This window comes from Triticum aestivum, chromosome 3D (assembly GCF_018294505.1).
Source record: "Triticum aestivum cultivar Chinese Spring chromosome 3D, IWGSC CS RefSeq v2.1, whole genome shotgun sequence".
NCBI classification, from domain to species: Eukaryota; Viridiplantae; Streptophyta; class Magnoliopsida; order Poales; family Poaceae; genus Triticum; species Triticum aestivum.
In genome coordinates, this window is record NC_057802.1 from 5637093 (window position 1) to 5660282 (window position 23190).

At 46.6% G+C, this 23190-nt stretch overlaps 1 protein-coding gene across 1 annotated transcript; it reads left to right on the top strand.

The window, feature by feature from the left end:
• The first annotated feature begins 19059 nt into the window (after positions 1–19059).
• Positions 19060–21924, top strand: LOC123076790 (beta-fructofuranosidase, insoluble isoenzyme 3). Its single transcript, XM_044498920.1, has 7 exons — positions 19060–19281; positions 19416–19424; positions 19515–19908; positions 20075–20564; positions 20678–21081; positions 21199–21292; positions 21388–21924. Exons 1-7 carry the CDS (start codon positions 19116–19118, stop codon positions 21580–21582), a joined length of 1752 nt encoding a protein of 583 aa, XP_044354855.1. The 5' UTR covers positions 19060–19115; the 3' UTR covers positions 21583–21924.
• The last annotated feature ends 1266 nt before the right edge of the window (positions 21925–23190 follow it).

The window sequence follows — 23190 nt, forward strand, 5'->3', positions numbered from 1 at the left end:
AGCTCGGTCATACTCACATGAAAAGTTTTTTTTTTCAATTTTGTATGACTTGTCCTAGACTCCTAGTTAGTTTTCTCTTCAGATTTTTGTGCACTCCTTGTAGTTTATGTCATTTCTGAGCGGGAGGAGGCCACAGAAGAGCCGAGCACAACGAATCCGGCTGAAAAGAGGGCCAAATGATTGAGAAAGTGCATTTATTGTCAATCTAACTCTCTCATCCAAACACCACAAAAGCTAGAGTTAGTTCAGGGTTAGTCACAAGTTAGAAACCAACACTAACCTCTAACTAAGTTAGAGTATCCAAACAGGGCCAAAGTCTGTTCTCCAGCGGTCTCCTCCTCTGTTGCCATCATACCATGGCACGCGGCGCAGCAGCAGCAGCAAGAACTTTGCCCTGTGGACTGTTGTGATGTGTGAAAGGCCGGGAAATGTATTGATATAATCTTTTGAACGACCATGACATAGTATCTCATTAGTTTGTTGGCGCGGAACCACCATTAATTTAGGGCTTCTTTGATACAAACGAATTTTCAAGGATGTGAAATCCTTAGAAATTTTTCGTTTATAGGTTGTTTGATTTAGTATATGATTGAATCCTACAGGTCTTTTTTTTAAGGATTCCTTTGTACTCCAACATTTCGTAGAAAATTTAGCATCGGTGGCGCGCGGCAAAGATTTTCTCTGTGGCGGCGGCTATGTTATTCCGGAAATATTTTCTCAAACGATCCAATCTACTCACTCCGTAAAGAAATATAAGAGCGTTTATATCACCTCTTATATTTCTTTACAGATATAGTATCAATCATTCTTTAGGTGGGATCGACATTTTTATTTACGAACCAGGCCAACAACTCCCATGTACGCCGGACAAACCGTGATGCCGTCGTCTCAACGGGACAATTATTAACCACGGTTCACATCACACTGCATTGCAGGGTCGAGTTTCCGTTGTAGTCTGTACTTGATCGTCTATTTTTGTTTGGTTACATCTCAGATTGGGTCCATCATGGCAAGAAGTTTTCTACGCTCCCAAATAACAGCAGCTGCTATGCCTTCCTCAGGTTCATCCACAACTTAAATTCTCGACGAATACAACGGAAAAACAATTCTGAGATAGCTGGGGTCCGAAATTAGACACATCTACAGCAACACAAGTTAGACAGGTCCATGCGGAATCAGGTATCACATTCAGTCAACTACTGCTAGTTTGCGGGGTCGGTACAGAGAGCTTCGCAGCTCCTGCCTTGAAGGTAGAGGCAGCTGATTCCTCTGCTGGCTCGATCGTGCGAGACCTCTTGTGGTCGGCTGCCGGATCTTCCACAGGACTGGTACCTATCTGTATAAGCCTAGGACTTTTCCTAGGAGTGTCGGTATGGTAGTTCTTCTTACGATATTTCCTCTTCACTCTCACTGACTTTGCTTCGCCACCTTCAGAAGTCTGAGCTTGCGGAGTGGTGAAAGTTGGGCCTGCAGCAGGTCAACGTTAACATTTTTTTCAGGAAGGCCACTGTTAAACTTCAAATAATAGGAATTTGTTGCAATGCTTGCTTGAATGGATCGTTCGCATGATAAACACACAACTGTAATGACAAAGGGGTATAGAGGAATTACTGGGGAATGGCGCTGATGTTGGAGATCGATGGCAGTTCGGTGATTTAGCCGTATCAAGAGGTGCTTTTTCGGTAACGAAGGACAATGGGGTAGCTTCCAAAGCATTTCTAGACTCAGCAGCATCTTGCCTCCCTTCACTAGCTGCAACAAACGCAGCCTGCACATCTTGGCTTCCTCCACTAGTTGCAACAAAAGGTGCTTTCTCCGTAACCATGGACGATGCGGTGGCTTCAAAAGCACGTCCGCACTCAGCATCCTCTTGGCTTCCTTCACTAGCTGCAAAAAAAACAGCAGGCACATCTTGGCTACCTTCACTAGTCTGCTTATCAAGCAACGTCGTCCGGTCTTGAGTTGCTATTTGATCCTGTTGAACAGTCTCCTCATCGCTGCTCACGTCAATAACATTATCATCACTCAGCTCTATGAAATCTACTATAGTCATTGTATGGCCTGAAATAGTAAAAATGTGTGAGCAATGATTAATGAAGAGTGGTGCATGAATAAAAAGAAGCTGAAGCTATATCCATCTATCCGATATTTCACCTTAAGGGGAAAAGAAACCAGAAACTAGCACGGAAAACAACCATAACCAAAGGAGCTTGCATTTTTTTAAGAAGCAAGATAACTGTTACTTTTACCTTGATAGGCTCTCTAAGAGCATTCTCTATTTGCACTACATGGGCTAAAAGATAGAACACTGAATGTACTTTAAAGTAAACATAGCTTTACATAATTCATCTCAACCGTGGAAAAATCCAAAAATTCGAGCTCTCAAATAATCTAGCTCAGTACCCTCTTAAGATGACAGAGAACAGACCCTTGTTTTTTACTACTGAAGATATACAACATAGTTTGGCTGGATTTGCAAACAGAAGGTAGTCTGGTCATGTAAAAATACAATGCTAGAGCAAGCAGCAGCATTAATCCAAATAATTGTTGAGTATAGAAATATTGAAAAGAGACACTTCAATCGCCTAGCTCAATATCTACTAACTAAATGTTTTTTCAAGATCATGATACCATACTGGAATGTGCCTTTGTTGACTATTCTGCAAGGTTTCCATCTAAGAAAAAAAATCTAAAAAGATACTAAAAAAAGCAGCAAGGGTATGAAAATAGCAATCTTCATACTAGAGGAACTACCAGAAGTTACAGAGCCAATCTTCTTAAATGCTGGCCCAAGTTCCTCGACTTCAGTGGATCAAACTGTGCACATAGATCACCAGAGAAACCATGTCAAAACAGTAAGGAAAAAAAAGTGTATTTTTGTTGCGTTGATGTGTTGTTCTTCTGTATACCACAAAATTATATTGAATCTGTAAGTCAAAACCAGACCATGATTGTTTATCAATAAAAGTTGACTACTGGATTGTCAATTTATTCATCTTTAAGCAGTGAGATACTAATATCATATCAACGAAACAGCTATATTTCCATATTTAACTGTCATTTTTGCCTTTGACAGCCACTACAACTTATAGCGGCGGCCACAAACTCTCACTTTATTTAATACCTGCATGTGAACTCTCTCCATTTAACGCACGTGGTAAAATATAAAATGATGAAAGTACTATTGATGACAAATTTGTTTGGGATCGTAGCAGAATTTTAAAATTTTCCTACGCTCACCAAGATTCATCTATGGAGTATACTAGCAATGAGGGAAAAGGAGTGCATCTACATACCCTTGTAGATCGCGAGCGGAAGCGTTCCAATGAACGAGGTTGATGGAGTCGTACTCGCCGTGATCCAAATCACCGATGACCGAGTGCCGAACGGACGGCACCTTCGCGTTCAACACACGTACGGAGCAACGACGTTCTCCTCCTTCTTGATCCAGCAAGGGGGAAGGAGAGGTTGATGGAGATCCAGCAGCACGACGGCGTGGTGGTGGATGTAGCGGGGTCTCGGCAGGGCTTCGCCGAGCTTCTGCGATAGGGAGAGGTGTTGCAGGGGGGGAGGGAGGCGCCCAAGGCTGTTGTACTGCTGCCCTCCCTCCCCCCTTTATATAGGCCCCCTGGGAGGGGGGGGCGCCGGCCAAGACCCATCTGAAGGGGGAGGGGGGCGGCGGCCAGGGGGAGACTTGCCCCCCAAGGCAAGTGGGGCGCCCCCCACCCTAGGGTTTCCAACCCTAGGCGCAGGGGGGAGGCCCATGGGGGCGCCCCAGCCCACTAAGGGCTGGTTCCCTTCCCACTTCAGCCCATGGGGCCCTCGGGGATAGGTGGCCCTACCCGGTGGACCTCCGGGACCCTTCCGGTGGTCCCGGTACAATACCGGTGACCCCCGAAACTTTCCCGGTGGCCGAAACTTGACTTCCTATATATAATTCTTCATCTCCGGACCATTTCGGAACTCCTCGTGACGTCCGGGATCTCATCCGGGACTCCGAACAACTTTCGGGTTTCCGCATACTCATATCTCTACAACCCTAGCGTCACCGAACCTTAAGTGTGTAGACCCTACGGGTTCGGGAGACATGCAGACATGACCGAGACGCCTCTCCGGTCAATAACCAACAGCGGGACCTGGATACCCATGTTGGCTCCCACATGTTCCACGATGATCTCATCGGATGAACCACGATGTCGAGGATTCAATCAATCCCGTATACAATTCCCTTTGTCAATCGGTATGTTACTTGCCCGAGATTCGATCGTCGGTATCCCAATACCTTGTTCAATCTCGTTACCGGCAAGTCTCTTTACTCGTACCGTAATGCATGATCCCGTGACTAACTCCTTAGTCACATTGAGCTCATTATGATGATGCATTACCGAGTGGGCCCAGAGATACCTCTCCGTCATACGGAGTGACAAATCCCAGTCTCGATCCGTGCCAACCCAACAGACACTTTCGGAGATACCCGTAGTGTACCTTTATAGTCACCCAGTTACGTTGTGACGTTTGGCACACCCAAAGTACTCCTACGGTATCCGGGAGTTGCACGATCTCATGGTCTAAGGAGAAGATACTTGACATTGGAAAAGCTCTAGCAAACGAACTACACGATCTTTGAGCTATGCTTAGGATTGGGTCTTGTCCATCACATCATTCTCCTAATGATGTGATCCCGTTATCAATGACATCCAATGTCCATAGTCAGGAAACCATGACTATCTGTTGATCAACGAGCTAGTCAACTAGAGGCTTACTAGGGACACGTTGTGGTCTATGTATTCACACATGTATTACGATTTCCGGATAACACAATTATAGCATGAACAATAGACAATTATCATGAACAAAGAAATATAATAATAACCATTTATTATTGCCTCTAGGGCATATTTCCAACAGTCTCCCACTTGCACTAGAGTCAATAATCTAGTTACATTGTGATGAATCGAACACCCATTGCGTCCTGGTGTTGATCATGTTTTGCTCTAGGGAGAGGTTTAGTCAACGGATCTGCTACATTCAGGTCCGTATGTACTTTACAAATATCTATGTCTCCATTTTGAACACTTTCACGAATGGAGTTGAAGCGACGCTTGATATGCCTGGTCTTCCTGTGAAACCTGGGCTCCTTCGCAAGGGCAATAGCTCCAGTGTTGTCACAGAAGAGAGTCATCGGGCCCGACGCATTGGGAATCACCCCTAGGTCGGTAATGAACTCCTTCATCCAGACTGCTTCCTGTGCTGCCTCCGAGGCTGCCATGTACTCCGCTTCACATGTAGATCCCGCCACGACGCTTTGCTTGCAACTGCACCAGCTTACTGCTCCTCCATTCAAAATATACACGTATCCGGTTTGTGACTTCGAGTCATCCAGATCTGTGTCGAAGCTAGCGTCGACGTAACCCTTTACGACGAGCTCTTCGTCACCTCCATAAACGAGAAACATATCCTTAGTCCTCTTCAGGTACTTCAGGATATTCTTGACCGCTGTCCAGTGTTCCATGCCGGGATTACTTTGGTACCTTCCTACCAAACTTACGGCAAGGTTTACATCAGGTCTGGTACACAGCATGGCATACATAATAGACCCTATGGCCGAGGCATAGGGGATGACACTCATCTTTTCTCTATCTTCTGCCGTGGTCGGGCATTGAGCCGTGCTCAATTGCACACCTTGCAATACAGGCAAGAACCCCTTCTTGGACTGATCCATATTGAACTTCTTCAATATCTTGTCAAGGTACGTACTCTGTGAAAGACCAATGAGGCGTCTTGATCTATCTCTATAGATCTTGATGCCTAATATATAAGCAGCTTCTCCAAGGTCCTTCATTGAAAAACACTTATTCAAATAGGCCTTTATACTTTCCAAGAATTCTATATCATTTCCCATCAATAGTATGTCATCCACATATAATATGAGAAATGCTACAGAGCTCCCACTCACTTTCTTGTAAACACAGGCTTCTCCATAAGTCTGTGTAAACCCAAACGCTTTGATCATCTCATCAAAGCGAATGTTCCAACTCCGAGATGCTTGCACCAGCCCATAGATTGAGCGCTGGAGCTTGCATACTTTGTTAGCATTCTTAGGATCGACAAAACCTTCCGGCTGCATCATATACAATTCTTCCTTAAGGAAGCCGTTAAGGAATGCCGTTTTGACGTCCATCTGCCATATCTCATAATCATAGTATGCGGCAATTGCTAACATGATTCGGACGGACTTCAGCTTCGCTACGGGTGAGAAAGTCTCATCGTAGTCAACCCCTTGAACTTGTCGATAACCCTTAGCGACAAGTCGAGCCTTATAGATGGTCACATTACCATCCGCGTCTGTCTTCTTCTTAAAGATCCATTTGTTTTCTATGGCTCGCCGATCATCGGGCAAGTCAGTCAAAGTCCATACTTCGTTTTCATACATGGATCCTATCTCGGATTTCATGGCTTCTAGCCATTTGTCGGAATCCGGGCCCGCCATCGCTTCTTCATAGTTCGAAGGTTCACCGTTGTCTAACAACATGATTTCCAGGACAGGGTTGCCGTACCACTCTGGTGCGGAACGTGTCCTTGTGGACCTACGAAGTTCAGCAGTAACTTGATCCGAAGCTTCATGATCATCATCATTAACTTCCTCCCCAGTCGGTGTAGGCACCACAGGAACATCTTCCCGCGCTGCGCTACTTTCCGGTTCGGAAGGGGTGACTATCACCTCATCAAGTTCCACTTTCCTCCCACTCAATTCTTTCGAGAGAAACTCTTTCTCCAGAAAGGACCCGTTCTTGGCAACAAAGATCTTGCCTTCGGATCTGAGGTAGAAGGTATACCCAATAGTTTCCTTAGGGTATCCTATGAAGACGCATTTCTCCGACTTGGGTTCGAGCTTTTCAGGTTGAAGTTTCTTGACATAAGCATCGCATCCCCAAACTTTTAGAAACGACAGCTTAGGTTTCTTCCCAAACCATAATTCATACGGTGTCGTCTCAACGGATTTCGACGGAGCCCTATTTAAAGTGAATGCGGCAGTCTCTAAAGCATAGCCCCAAAATGAGAGCGGTAAATCGGTAAGAGACATCATAGATCGCACCATATCCAATAGAGTGCGATTACGACGTTCGGACACACCGTTTCGCTGAGGTGTTCCAGGCGGCGTGAGTTGTGAAACGATTCCACATTTCCTTAAGTGCGCACCAAATTCGTGACTTAAATATTCTCCACCACGATCTGATCGTAAGAATTTTATTTTCCTGTCACGTTGATTCTCAACCTCACTCTGAAATTCCTTGAACTTTTCAAAGGTTTCAGACTTGTGTTTCATTAGGTAGACATACCCATATCTACTTAAGTCATCAGTGAGAGTGAGAACATAACGATATCCTCCGCGAGCCTCAACACTCATTGGACCGCACACATCGGTATGTATGATTTCCAATAAGTTGGTTGCTCGCTCCATTGTTCCGGAGAACGGAGTCTTGGTCATCTTACCCATGAGGCATGGTTCGCACGTGTCAAATGATTCGTAATCAAGAGACTCCAAAAGTCCATCTGCATGGAGCTTCTTCATGCGCTTGACACCAATGTGACCAAGGCGGCAGTGCCACAAGTATGTGGGACTATCGTTATCAACTTTACATCTTTTGGTATTCACACTATGAATATGTGTAACATCACGTTCGAGATTCATCAAGAATAAACCATTGACCAGCGGGGCATGACCATAAAACATATCTCTCAAATAAATAGAACAACCATTATTCTCGGATTTAAATGAGTAGCCATCTCGAATTAAACGAGATCCAGATACAATGTTCATGCTCAAAGCTGGCACTAAATAACAATTATTGAGGTTTAAAACTAATCCCGTAGGTAGATGCAGAGGTAGCGTGCCGACGGCGATCACATCGACCTTGGAACCATTCCCGACGCGCATCGTCACCTCGTCCTTTGCCAGTCTCCGTTTATTCCGCAGTTCCTGTTTTGAGTTACAAATATGAGCAACCGCACCGGTATCAAATACCCAGGAGCTACTACGAGTACTGGTAAGGTACACATCAATTACATGTATATCACATATACCTTTGGTGTTGCCGGCCTTCTTGTCCGCTAAGTATTTGGGGCAGTTCCGCTTCCAGTGACCACTTCCCTTGCAATAAAAGCACTCAGTCTCAGGCTTGGGTCCATTCTTTGACTTCTTCCCGGCAACTGGCTTACCGGGCGCGGCAACTCCCTTGCCGTCCTTCTTGAAGTTCTTCTTACCCTTGCCCTTCTTGAACTTAGTGGTTTTATTCACCATCAACACTTGATGTTCTTTTCTGATCTCCACCTCCGCTGATTTCAGCATCGAATATACCTCAGGAATGGTCTTTTCCATCCCCTGCATATTGAAGTTCATCACAAAGCTCTTGTAGCTTGGTGGAAGCGACTGAAGGATTCTGTCAATGACCGCGTCATCCGGGAGATTAACTCCCAGCTGAGACAAGCGGTTGTGTAACCCAGACATTCTGAGTATGTGCTCACTAACAGAACTATTCTCCTCCATTTTACAGCTGAAGAACTTGTCGGAGACTTCATATCTCTCGACCCGGGCATGAGCTTGGAAAACCATTTTCAGCTCTTCGAACATCTCATATGCTCCATGTTTCTCAAAACGCTTTTGGAGACCCGGTTCTAAGCTGTAAAGCATGCCGCACTGAACGAGGGAGTAATCATCAGCACGTGATTGCCAAGCGTTCATAACGTCTTGGTTCTCTGGGATTGGTGCTTCACCTAGCGGTGCTTCTAAGACATAATCTTTCTTGGCTGCTATGAGGATGATCCTCAGGTTCCGGACCCAGTCCGTATAGTTGCTGCCATCATCTTTCAGCTTGGTTTTCTCTAGGAACGCGTTGAAGTTGAGGACAACGTGGGCCATTTGATCTACAAGACATATTGTAAAGATTTTAGACTAAGTTCATGATAATTAAGTTCATATAATCAAATTATTCAATGAACTCCCACTCAGATAGACATCCCTCTAGTCATCTAAGTGAAACATGATCCGAGTTAACTAGGCCGTGTCCGATCATCACGTGAGACGGACTAGTCAAGATCGGTGAACATCTCCATGTTGATCGTATCTTCTATACGACTCATGCTCGACCTTTCGGTCCTCCGTGTTCCGAGGCCATGTCTGTACATGCTAGGCTCGTCAAGTCAACCTAAGTGTATTGCGTGTGTTCCGAGGCCATGTCTGTACATGCTAGGCTCGTCAACACCCGTTGTATGCGAACGTTAGAATCTATCACACCCGATCATCACGTGGTGCTTCGAAACAACGAACCTTCGCAACGGTGCACAGTTAGGGTGAACACTTTCTTGAAATTATTATAAGGGATCATCTTACTTACTACCGTCGTTCTAAGCAAATAAGATGCAAAACATGATAAACATCACATGCAATCAAATAGTGACATGATATGGCCAATATCATTTTGCTCCTTTGATCTCCATCTTCGGGGCACCATGATCATCTTCGTCACCGGCATGACACCATGATCTCCATCATCATGATCTCCATCATTGTGTCTTCATGAAGTTGTCACGCCAACGATTACTTCTACTTACATGGCTAACGCGTTTAGCAATAAAGTAAAGTAATTTACATGGCGTTATTCAATGACACGCAGGTCATACAAAATAATAAAGACAACTCCTATGGCTCCTGCCGGTTGTCATACTCATCGACATGCAAGTCGTGATTCCTATTACAAGAATATGATCAATCTCATACATCACATATATCATTCATCACATCTTCTGGCCATATCATATCACATAGCACATGCTGCAAAAACAAGTTAGACGTCCTCTAATTGTTGTTGCAAGTTTTTACGTGGCTTGTAGGTTTCTAGCAAGAACGTTTCTTACCTACGTATGACCACAACGTGATATGCCAATTTCTATTTATCCTTCATAAGGACCCTTTTCATCGAATCCGTTCCGACTAAAGTGGGAGAGACAGACACCCGCTAGCCACCTTATGCAACTAGTGCATGTCAGTCGGTGGAACCTGTCTCACGTAAGCGTACGTGTAAGGTCGGTCCGGGCCGCTTCATCCCACAATGCCGCCGAAACAAGATAAGACTAGTAGCGGCAAGAAGAATTGGCAACATCAACGCCCACAACTACTTTGTGTTCTACTCGTGCATAGCAACTACGCATAGGCCTGGCTCATGATGCCACTGTTGGGGATCGTAGCAGAATTTTAAAATTTTCCTACGCTCACCAAGATCCATCTATGGAGTATACTAGCAACGAGGGGAAAGGAGTGCACTTACATACCCTTGTAGATCGCGAGCGGAAGCGTTTCAATGAACGAGGTTGGTGGAGTCGTACTCGCCGTGATCCAAATCACCGATGACCGAGTGCCGAACGGACGGCACCTCCGCATTCAACACACGTACGGAGCAGCGACGTTCTCCTCCTTCTTGATCCAGCAAGGGGGAAGGAGAGGTTGATGGAGATCCAACAGCACGACGGCGTGGTGGTGGATGTAGTGGGGTCTCGGCAGGGCTTCGCCGAGCTTCTGCGAGAGGGAGAGGTGTTGCGGGGGGGAGGGAGGCGCCCAAGGCTGTTGTATTGCTGCCCTCCCCCCCTTTATATAGGCCCCCTGGGAGGGGGGGCGCCGGCCAAGACCCATCTGAAGGGGGGGCGGCGGCCAGGGGGAGACTTGCCCCCCAAGGCAAGTGGGGCGCCCCCCCCCCACCCTAGGGTTTCCAACCCTAGGCGCAGGGGGGAGGCCCATGGGGGCGCCCCAGCCCACTAAGGGCTGGTTCCCTTCCCACTTCAGCCCATGGGGCCCTCCGGGATAGGTGGCCCCACCCGGTGGACCCCCGGGACCCTTCCGGTGGTCCCGGTACAATACCGGTGACCCCCGAAACTTTCCCGATGACCGAAACTTGACTTCCTATATATAATTCTTCACCTCCGGACCATTCCGGAACTCCTCGTGACGTCCGGGATCTCATCCGGGACTCCGAACAACTTTCGGGTTTCCGCATACTCATATCTCTACAACCCTAGCGTCACCGAACCTTAAGTGTGTAGACCCTACGGGTTCGGGAGACATGCAGACATGACCGAGACGCCTCTCCGGTCAATAACCAACAGCGGGATCTGGATACCCATGTTGGCTCCCACATGTTCCACGATGATCTCATCGGATGAACCACGATGTCGAGGATTCAATCAATCCCGTATACAATTCCCTTTGTCAATCGGTATGTTACTTGCCCGAGATTCGATCGTCGGTATCCCAATACCTTGTTCAATCTCGTTACCGGCAAGTCTCTTTACTCGTACCGTAATGCATGATCCCGTGACTAACTCCTTAGTCACATTGAGCTCATTATGATGATGCATTACCGAGTGGGCCCAGAGATACCTCTCCGTCATACGGAGTGACAAATCCCAGTCTCGATCCGTGCCAACCCAACAGACACTTTCGGAGATACCCGTAGTGTACCTTTATAGTCACCCAGTTACGTTGTGACGTTTGGCACACCCAAAGTACTCCTACGGTATCCGGGAGTTGCACGATCTCATGGTCTAAGGAGAAGATACTTGACATTGGAAAAGCTCTAGCAAACGAACTACACGATCTTTGAGCTATGCTTAGGATTGGGTCTTGTCCATCACATCATTCTCCTAATGATGTGATCCCGTTATCAATGACATCCAATGTCCATAGTCAGGAAACCATGACTATCTGTTGATCAATGAGCTAGTCAACTAGAGGCTTACTAGGGACACGTTGTGGTCTATGTATTCACACATGTATTACGATTTCCGGATAACACAATTATAGCATGAACAATAGACAATTATCATGAACAAAGAAATATAATAATAACCATTTATTATTGCCTCTAGGGCATATTTCCAACAAAATGTACCACTCAAGATTCGAAGATTAACATTATTATCCTGCAGCCAGTCACAAACACCCTATATATTTTTTAGTGTGTGAACTGGAAGAACTCTGATTGCAAAACTCTAACATCTGCATTGATTCTTATGTGTTGGTTGATTTGACTCAGTTGCTGCATTTTACACTAGGGTCACAAGAGAAGACAGAGGTGCCTGGTTGGCGGAGAAAACTTTGCTCGCAATTGAGGAGAGCAGCAGGCTCGTTCATCACTTATTATCAAAAAATAAATAAAAATGTGCCTTCAGCCAGGTAGTTTGGCTGAAAGGTGTGCTTAGCGTAAACAAATCACTATTTACATTTTACCACCAATGTCAGGAGATCTCTGTTTTGTTTTACTGTTCAAGGTGCTAGCGTACTGAGGTGGGATGAGTGAGCTCTCAAATTCTTAGAAGAAACAGTTTCGCAAATCTTGAAGAGATAATCTGGAAACAAGGAATCTGGAAGAGAAGACATGGAGCGAACCTTGTTGCTCTGCTTCCCTTTTATCGCTCCAAGAAACCAGTGGGGATCGCATGTTTCAGGCGGACAAGAAGCATCGCAGCATCAAATCCAAGAAACGGAGGGTTCCTCACCGGCAGGACAGATCGACCGCAGGCCTTGGCTCTGCGCTCCAATGCGGCCCAGCGGAGGAGGAGGAAGAGGTGTGGATCTGCTTGATTGTTTGGAAGGCGAGCTGGATCGGTTCAGTCAACAAGGTGGGTCTGGAAGAGGAAGCAGAGCCATGGCGATGGAGATGGAGATGGAGAGAGCGTCGATGAATGAGATGCAGTGGGACCCACCAAGAACAAATGACGGGCCCGAACAAAAAGAAGAGCGTGCTGAAGCACTTACGAAAGAGAAGTCGAAAATTATTGATCAACCTGCACACAGTCCCATGGGGATCAAAGAATTTTTGGTCAAGAAAAAGGCATACATATCCCTATTATTCGGTCAGCCATGACTTAAAATTTACGATCAAGGTTCCAATACACCTTTCTCTCTCTCTCTCTCTCACACACACACACACACTTTTGCTTCCGATCAAGTAGCTAGAGTACACGGAAGAATGAATCACGATGGAAGTTCCAATTAATGCTCCTTCTCTATTTCTCACACCCTTCTAGTACTTCTAATCAACTAGTAACGCTAGTGGAAACACCCGTGCTTGCAACGGGTTTTTGAAGAAAAAGAATATTACTCACAGAGCTAGAATAACCAAAACAATGCCGTTTCATCCAACACACGTTTTTCTTTTTTACAATCAGCTAACACACATCATGTTATCGAACACAATTAACAACTCAAAAAAAAAGTTTTTTAGTTAGAGTGGGTTGTGTATTATTTAGTCATCTCGGCATGATCCGAGTCCAGAACATAACTTATTCACACAACCCTCCCCTCTCGAATCCGTCAATCCCCAACCCTTCCTCCGCCAGCGACCTCTGCTACTGTTCTTCTTCTTCCTCTCCTCCCGCCTCTACCTTTTTATTCATCGAATGTCAACCCGCACACCTCTCCTTGCCTAACAAACTGCCACCACCATCCTACAATCGGCGGGTGTTATCACATGCCCCCTACTCGAGTCGTCACCTCTTCCACTGTTGGCACTAGCCATCCCTCTAAACCATGGCACCATCTCCGATGCCTGCGACCTCCCGCACCCCGCACTCGAGTTCATCAACCCGTTGCCTCTCCTCCGCTGGTGATGACCCACTACTGCTACCATTCTTCTTCCTCCCGCCGCTACTTTTGTCTTTCGTCCACCCTATCGACCCGCCCACCTCTCCCTGCATAACCACCTGCCACCACCATCAGCATTTAGCAAGTGTTGTCGCGTGCTGCCTCGTTGCCCCTGCCTGAGTCGCCACCTCTGTCATTGGCCGTCCCTCTAAACCCTGCCACCATCTCAGGCACCCACGACCTCCCGCACCCCGCACTTGAGTTCATTAACCCCTGCCTCTCCTTCACTCTCGATGAAGTGGCAAGCCACATCATCTTCACCTATTGAGGACTTGATGAGTCATCTGCAGCCTCAGGCTCGGACCTGCTTGTGCATTGCTGCCGAAAAATACTAATAAATGGTCTCAATGAGAGCAAATCATGTTCCAAAATCATCTTCATAAACATCAACGAGTTCAAGCCAGCTAAGCTCCAAACAAACCTCCATATATCATGTTAACCATCGAGGGTTTCACTTAGAGAGCTAAAGATGCAAAGTTTACACACACTAATCTTTACTCAAGAAATCTATAACTGAGTCATGCATTCATTTAGCTTCACAGACGCAATACATATGTCATCTCCCATGCAGTCAGAAACTACAAATTCTCAAACAGCTTGTTCTTGTACTCATCTTCGAGTATAGTATGATCAACCAGAACTTCAACTACTATATCTCACAACACCTCCACTATAATAAACCATCCTCTATCACTGCTAAATAAATGAAACTGGAGGTAGATCAAACAAGGGAAAAGGATAAATTTGCACCATGATCATGCAGAAACACCGGTAAAAATAACTAATTAATAAAATACAAAAAGAAAGAGTAGCATGGTACATACCAAATTATCCTGAGAAAACAAATGCATATCCATCTGCAGCTAAAATAGAACTTTACACGGTCAAACTATAAAATGTTGATAGCAGATTTCAAACTTGCTTTGTGAGAAGTGATATATGGCCAGGAGTTCTCTCTCTAGATTCACGTGTTTACTCATTCTACACACTGTACACTCCCATTTAAAATACGTGGATGTAAGGCCAACTCCACCGCGCGACCCCAAACAGACGTCTGTTTTACCCGGATTCTGTTCGTTTGGGTAGGGCAATGGGGTCGTGTCCGTACCGTTTCTGGGATGCAGTGGCCGTGCGCCTAACGCGCGGCCGCATCCTGTCCGCGTACTTTTTTCTTTGCAAGCCATTAAACTTTTTTTCATCATTCATTCTTGGTACATGGGAATACATCACCAAATTTTCACTAGAAAAACAAGATCAAAAAAAAACAAGAACCACAAGAATACATTTTAGAAGATATCCAACTTCCATAACTGCTCCTGTAAGTTGGATTAGTGTCTTCTTGATGCATTCATTGTTGATCTGCGGAGGAGCCGCCTCCATCTTGCGTGTTTCTTTCTTCTTCGAGTCTAAAGAAGTAGAGGTTGCTTCCTCGCATCTAGCCTCGTGTCTAGCCTCTAATCTAGCAACAAGTGCACTTATCTCATCTACAGCCTCTACGCTAGCTAAAAGTGCACGAATATCTACTAAATTACGCTCTATCAATATATTGATGTACTCTTCTTCCCAATACCAAAACTTGCATCCATTCTACACAACAAAATTTGAAGTTAGCACAACTAGTCAAATCCAGAGCACAAACCGAAGCTAAAAAGAGCACACACCCCATCGTTTAAGCACTTGATGAACACCCATCCGGGATGTTCCGGCATTGTAGACACGCGGCGCACGACCTTCTTTGGGCAGTGGTCGCACTTAATGAGCGGCAACGGTGCGCCGACGAGCTTTAGGGCTAGCACCGAGCCCGGCCGACCGCCATTCGTGTATCTGCCGGCGGACCACCGACGGTGTAGATCCGAGCGGCTAGAGGAGGAGCCACTGCATGCATGTGGCCTTGCGGCCCTGCCAGGGCCTTCCGGCCCGGTGCCCGGCCCGTCCATGGTGCGGCGCGGCCTCCCACAGTCGGGCGAGATCAAGACCGACCGGATCCGCCCCAAATCCGGCCGGCGGGTGCGCAAATCAGGTGGCCGTGGTTGGGTAGCTCAGGGGCGCCGAGGGGAAGGGGCTGGGCGAGCGCGCGTCCGAGCTGCACAGCTAATGGCGGCGGCGGCGAGGGAAGAGTGGAGGGCGTGTGGCCGGAGGGAGGGAGGGGGCGGATAGAAAAAGGCGCCCCTGTGCCACCGACGGGCGGGCCAGGGGAGGACACACGCAGACGGCCCGCGCGTCCGCGTGCTGTCCGTTTCACCCCAAAAGCGGCGCAAATTTGGGCCGGGGATGGGTCGAAAGCGGACAGAAAACGGACAAAAGTCCGTTTGCGCCCGCGCGCTGGGCCGTCTGGTTCGTTGTTTTACCCCAAACGGACACGCGCGGACAGGATGGGGTCGCGCGGTGGAGTTGGCCTAAGGAAGTAGCAATAGGTACACTTGCATGTCAAAGTATTTTAATATAAAGAGTAGCGCTTGTAGAGTGTACCTACCATTTCACATATCTATTTTGATTTCCTATTTTGATAGATAACGGAAGAATATGTTCTTGTTCCTATATTCAAATCCATAGGGATATGCGGGAGGGGAGCGAAAAGATATATAAATTAATGTTTCCATCTACTCTCGAGTATAGGGCAAAGCTGAGTTTGGTATATGAATGATCCACTCGTTGTAAGATCCTGATGGTCCATCACATCCCTTGATGAGTAGATCATTTGTGTCTTACCGATCAAAGGTAAGTAAGAACCTCTTGATATCGAGAAGTATATATAAGTAATATGTTAGTCTTGCTGTCTCAAACGGGGGTTGAGTGCCCGCTTATAAAGCCTGGGAGTCCTGGCGGGAAGAGGAGCATGAATATTTGCAGTCAAGAGGTCTATTGCGCCGCTTACGAGAGATCATCTTGTCTTTATGATGAAAAGAAGAGTGAAAATAGTTTCGTGACAAGCCTCTCCTCCCATTTTCTTGTGCTCTTTATCATATTATTTTCACTCTTCTTTTTGTTTATTACCTCAACCTTTTGTTATCAATTCGAGGCCAGTATTTGATTAGGTGTCATAGGTAATAAATTTGTAGTTCAACCTCAAATTGGAAAATTTTAGGTATTAGTGCGTCCATCATGTACAACACTAGACAATTTAGCTTCAAGAAGCCTGAGGACGCAAGTCCTCAACGGATACAACTTGATTTGGCACATTCTCCACACTGATAGAAACAAAGTTAACATTATGATCCGCAAGGTAGGTAGTTTCTTGTTAGTTATCATGACTAGATATTCCTATTTATCACTTCCATCCCTTGTATAGGTCCTTGCTATCCCTCTCGGGCTACCCATCAAGAGGGCATACCTCGTTCACAAGGATTTAGAGCTAGACAGAAATAAAGCCTAGACCAAAAGAGCAATCTCTTCAGCCTAAATCATAATTCAAGTGCATTTCATCTCTTGTTTTCATCATGTCATCAAAGCCAGACCAGAAAATAAAGGGCGTTTTCATCATGTCATCAAAGCTTGGTAATTTCGTTGATTCTTTGCCCGACTTGAATTTAGGAAGATACTGACTATCATTCATATCGTCAAAGCAAGTGAATTAGTTTTATTCCCCTTAACCCGAATAAGTTATCAAAACAAACACTGGACCAAAAAAATCATCTCCATGTCATCAACCAAAGATAGGTCATGCAACTAATCAAAGCTAAATCAACCCACACTAAGTAGGTGATGCAGAGAATGAACAACTATGTATATTTATATTGCTCAACATATAGAGCCCCTGAATAAATGATACATAGATGGTTACTCTAGATTAATAGAAAGCATTCAACAACTTGATGTTGGCAGTTTTATGAATCATGAGCTTCTCTTCGCATAACTAGTTTGATACAGAAACCAGGTAGGCATGTTTAGGAGAAGAGAGCCCAGAAGTCACTTTCTCTATCTCTTGTGTAAATGTATCGTTCACCTACTCCTCCCATGCCTTAAAATCCATATTCCAGGAAAGCAAGGAACTTTGTCAAAAGTATGGTGTTTTCCACATGCTGAGGTAAACTTGCTCAGAATTTGGAGTGTCAACCTGTCATTTATAAGGGCATCGGACAATTTGCAAGGTTTTGGCCATGTGGGAGTATCAACTTATTGGAATCCAATGTTGGTTTATTCAATTCAAGTTTCATTCCAATATATATTCCAATCGGAAATAAAGGCTACTAGAAAATCCAATCTAAAAGTCAAGTGATATATAGATCGGGATGGGGAAGAAAGATTTGTGAGGTTCTCATGAATGTCAGAACTCCTTAGTTTTTCTCCTCAGATCCAGTGCAATCCCCGAGCAAGAAAGCGTTGTCCTTTCCAATTGTCAATGAAATTCGAAAGTAACAACCACGGTTTCATCAAAGTGACTTGCTATTGATGAGATTAATGGAGTTAATACACACTTTAATTGAAAAGAAACTGGTGGTCTACTTTGATGATATCTTGATTTATAGCGAGCCGCTTCCCAAACATCATGATCATATATATTACATGTTGTTGTTTTTAAGGCTTTGAGAGATGCACATTTTTCTGGTAATATAACCTCGACGTATGCACATTCTGCATCGAACGAGTATCATTCCTTGGCCGTGTTTTGACTCTACAGAGAATTGAAGCGGATGAGGCCAAAATTGGAGCCATCAAGAGTTGGCTGACTGAAGTACTCTTGGGCTGACTGAATTTTATGGACGTTTTGTCAAATAATTCAGATAAAATTCCTGTAAATCATACAAGGCCCAGCTAATCTTGATGTAAAGCGCGGGTCTTTCTAATCCGACATTATAAAAAATTCAAGTTCTTAGTGCTTTCTCTCGCAAAGCTAAATCAATCAAGCTCTAGGTTAGTACACGTACGAAATTTGTTAAACGAAGAGGCACGTGCGCATGCAGCTACCACAGGAAACATCGTATACCTACATGCATATTCATGTATGCATTCCGAAGGGAGGATCAACCTACGGCGGCTAGGCGGTCGCCGTATCCAAAGCAGCAGCACGCCGCGGCGAGCTCGGCGGCGGCGACGTCCGCCGTGGACCAGCGGATATACATGCATGCATCCGGGCGTCGTGGCACGTACGGTCAAATTGTACCGCTGGCTGGCTGGTTCATCCAGGAAAGGAGAGCCCGTGGCCTATTCATGCGCGCGGGCGGTCCACCCTGTGGAATACTAGGAGCTCGCTCCGTTCCATGCGTGCGTTCTTATCCAGATCTTTGACTGTCAATACAGCACGGCCACCACGTGGAACCCTAGGATCTCAGTCCTTTGTTCGTCCCATGTGTACTGCTTATCCAAACCCGGCTATAAATACCCGTGCATACACACACCGCATTGCTCACTCATCTCCTCCTGATCCTTCGAGTACGTAGAATGCGTAGGGTGTACTCCTGAGAGGTTGAGAGGAGAGGAGATGGGGACGGCGGCGGCGGTGCTAGCGCTCGTGCCGCTGCTATGCTGGGCGGTGGTGCACGCGTCGCACGTCGTCTACCCGGAGCTCCAGTCGCTGGAGGCCAAGGAGGTCATCACGGAGCTGCGCACCGGCTACCACTTCCAGCCCCCCAAGCACTGGATCAACGGTACGTACGTATATATATATATATCCTCTGCATGTTTGTGTACCATCGTCTTTTTCAACGGCCCATTGCTCATTCCTCGTCGCCTTTGTCTGCATGGCATTGACCTATCCCATGACCACGCAACAACCAATCAGATCCCAATGGTACGTCTAGTAACTAATAGCAAGTGTGGATATATATATTTTGCATGGCACCGTGCGATTCTAAACCTAGCTACGTGCGGATGGATGCAGGGCCAATGTACTACAAGGGGCTGTACCACCTCTTCTACCAGTACAACCCCAAGGGCGCCGTGTGGGGGAACATCATCTGGGCGCACTCCGTCTCCACCGACCTCATCCACTGGGTGGCCCTCCAGCCCGCCATCTACCCGACCAAGCCCTTCGACGTCAACGGCTGCTGGTCGGGCTCCGCCACGTTGCTGCCCAACGGCGTCCCCGTCATCATGTACACCGGCATCGACCCCCACAAGAACCAGGTGCAGAACGTCGCGTACCCGGCCAACCTCTCCGACCCCTTCCTCCGCGAGTGGGTCAAGCCCGAGTACAACCCCATCATCACCCCTGACCACGGCATCAACGCGAGCGCGTTCCGTGATCCCACGACAGCGTGGTACGGACCCGACGGGTATGTACATTTTATTTTCCATCTTGGTCCTCCGAACAAATTTTCTTCACAAGTTAGCTCAGAGCTTGGGGGAGGGGGGCGGTGCCCCCCCTCCCCCCTCTAAACTATATATTGTGCTATGTTTATACGTAAGGATTATATATTGTACGTACATGATATATTGCAGACACTGGAGGTTGGTGGTGGGCACCAAGGAGAACATGAGGGGGATCGCGGTGTTGTACCGGAGCCGAGACTTCAAGAAGTGGGTCAAGGCGCGCCACTCGTTGCACGCGGGACTCACAGGAATGTGGGAATGCCCCGACTTCTTCCCTGTGGCGGTGGCCGGAGGCAGCCGTCACCACCAGAGCGGTGTGGACACCGCGGAGTTGCACGATCGTGTTGTGGCCGAGGAGGTCAAGTACGTGCTCAAGGTGAGCCTAGAACTGACACGATACGATTACTACACCGTTGGCACCTACGACCACGACAAGGAGAGGTACACCCCTGACCCCGCCTTCCCGGACAATGACTACGGCCTCCGCTACGACTATGGCGACTTCTACGCCTCCAAGTCCTTCTTCGACCCGGCCAAGAAACGACGAGTGCTCTGGGGCTGGGCCAATGAGTCTGACACCGTTACCGACGACCGCCACAAGGGCTGGGCCGGCATCCAGGTCACTAGCTTACGCTGCCACATGAACACAATTATTTTTGCTACTAGTATGTTTTCTACCGTAAGTGCTGAGAGCCTGAGATCGAGACGTATTGTTGTTGCTGATTTTCTCAGGCGATACCAAGGAAGATCTTCCTGTCGCGAAGCGGGAGACAACTGATCCAATGGCCAGTGGAGGAGGTCAAGTCGCTGCGCTCAAAGCATGTCAATGTCAGCAACAAGGCCGTCAAGGGCGGCGAGTACTTCGAGGTCACCGGCTTCAAATCCGTGCAGTCGGACGTGGAGACGGCGTTTACCATCAGGAACCTGGACAAGGCGGAGAAGTTCGACCCGGCGTGGCGGACCGACGCACAGGGGCTCTGCAAGAAGTTCAACTCGCACGTCAAGGGCGGCGTTGGGCCGTTCGGGCTCTGGCTGCTGGCCTCCGACGACCTCGAGGAGAGGACGGCCGTCTTCTTCAGGGTGTTCAAGACCAACGACACCAATTACGTCGTCCTCATGTGTAATGACCCGACAAGGTAATATATAAGATATAACTCACTAAAGTCACATTACATGGGAGTATAAAACTTGCAATGTTGGATTATCCATGCATCCAGATCCAACAGTAATTCCCAATGATCGCTATCAAATAGGTCGTCATACGAGTCGCAGATCTACAGGCCGACCTTTGCCGGCTTTGTCAACGTCGACATAGCCAAGACCAAGAAGATCGCGCTGAGGACATTGGTACGTATATATGTAACCACATGATCAGTGTATGCTCTGGAGTGGATTAAACCGTTGCAAGAGTGGTCTAAGCCATGTCGCGAACTTCATTTCAGATTGACCATTCTGTGGTGGAGAGCTTCGGGGCCGGCGGAAAGACGTGCATCCTGACGAGGGTTTACCCGAGGAAGGCCATCGGGGACGACGCGCACCTCTTCGTCTTCAACAACGGCGAGTCGGACATCAAGGTCACCAACCTGCACGCGTGGGAGATGAAGACCCCCACGATGAACAAGCTGCTGGAGCAGTAGTAGCCCGGACGATCGAGGAGTAGAAGTAGCCTAGCCTAGCCGTAGCTAGCTAGCTTATTAGTTTCGCCGAGATGGATCAATTAGGAGAGGCTGAAGTTAAAAATGCAGTTGTACACTTGCTGCCCACGGATGGGGTGAATAAAGGTTTTAGTGGATGAGTCCATTTTCGCCTTGAAGAATTGCAGATCAGATTATGTCCCTTTTTGTTCGACAAGCTGCTGCTGAACTTCCAGTTAAATATCTCCAAGAGATTTCTAGCTTGTTTTGACATGCACATTTTCTAAGGTGTTATTTTGATGTACATGAAAAAGGCACACAACTAGTGTTATTTAATTGTCAATTAAGAAAACTACATTTTTGTTCTTCTCATCCTGGCTGCAAGCTGAGATGTAACTAACCAGCAATAGGTTGAAATTTGTGAAAGCAAACTGTAACGTAAAATTTCTGCGGAGTATGTGGTTTGGTACATGGCGGCTGGAGCTATCTGAAGGTTGAACATCATCAGTTATTAGTGCTACTTACTTGAAGCTCTGGCCTTGAGAGCATAACCCCTGATAATCTTGTACAAGCATAATAATATCCTTAGTTGAGCAAAAAGTGCTCGAGCAGCGTGGATGCATGCTAACATATTATTTGAGTTCAAGGGAGACCGGATCTAGGGTTCCCCCCCAAAGCATGTTTGGAAAAGAAGGGGAGGGCCGCAACATCAATGCCTTCAACAAGGGAAGCTGCTTGTAAGCGCCGCCATCGACGACTCCAGCCTCGGAGCACAGCTTTTGCCAGCAATCTCGCCCTCCCAAACCCATGACCCTGCCATCCCATCCAGCCTACCACCTCTGCGACACGTGAGCATCTTGCCACATCTCGCCCTTGATAAGTCTCCGACGTATCTATATTTTTTTTGTATGTTTCATGCCACTATCTTATTTTTATGCAAACTTTGATATTTGTCTTGACTAACCTACTAATAATTGCAACACAAGCACAATTACTTGTTTTCCCTTATGTGTGTAGGAACTTCATGAAAATTCAATGAACTATGAAAAAACTTCAAGGTTCGGTAAAATTTGGAGTTACTACATATCTGTCCACAGAAGTATAATTCTTAAAGATCATCACTTGGACTCCTTAAGATTGAGTCAAATGAAGAAAAATCAATACATGAAAATTATACTCCACATCATAGCAAAACCGTAGCACTTGGAATCACCCAATTCTAAGTCCGTATGCACTGTGTGGGCCCAATCCAATATTTACAAAAAAACTGCCACTTTCAAACAGAGTGACGAGATTGACTCTAAATCCTTCCAACCTTGATAGATTCGAACGTGGTTTGATCCTATGGGCAAGAAAGGCTTTGGAGGGGCCTAAACATGTTGTAGGGCACTTGGATCAAAGCCTTATGGGTTGGATGGCTGAGATTGGAAGACTTGACCTATATATTGTTGGGAAACCCTAACATTCCTCCCGGGGGGGCATCCTTTGGTGCCAAAAATTGCAGCACCATAGCCTCCATCTATAGAGTAGAAAACTCATCTCCAACAAAAGAAAGGGGGACCTTCCCTCTCCCTTTCGGCGACCGTGGGAAGGCTGCTGGAGGACTCCACC

Excerpts from the sequence above, each read along its gene's own strand:
- LOC123076790 (XM_044498920.1), top strand. The coding sequence starts at position 19,116 with ATGGGGACGGCGGCGGCGGTGCTAGCGCTCGTGCCGCTGCTATGCTGG. Across the intron at positions 21,082-21,198 it reads ATGTGTAATGACCCGACAAG|GTCGTCATACGAGTCGCAGA; the intron begins GTAATATATAAG and ends GCTATCAAATAG. Across the intron at positions 21,293-21,387 it reads AGATCGCGCTGAGGACATTG|ATTGACCATTCTGTGGTGGA; the intron begins GTACGTATATAT and ends ACTTCATTTCAG.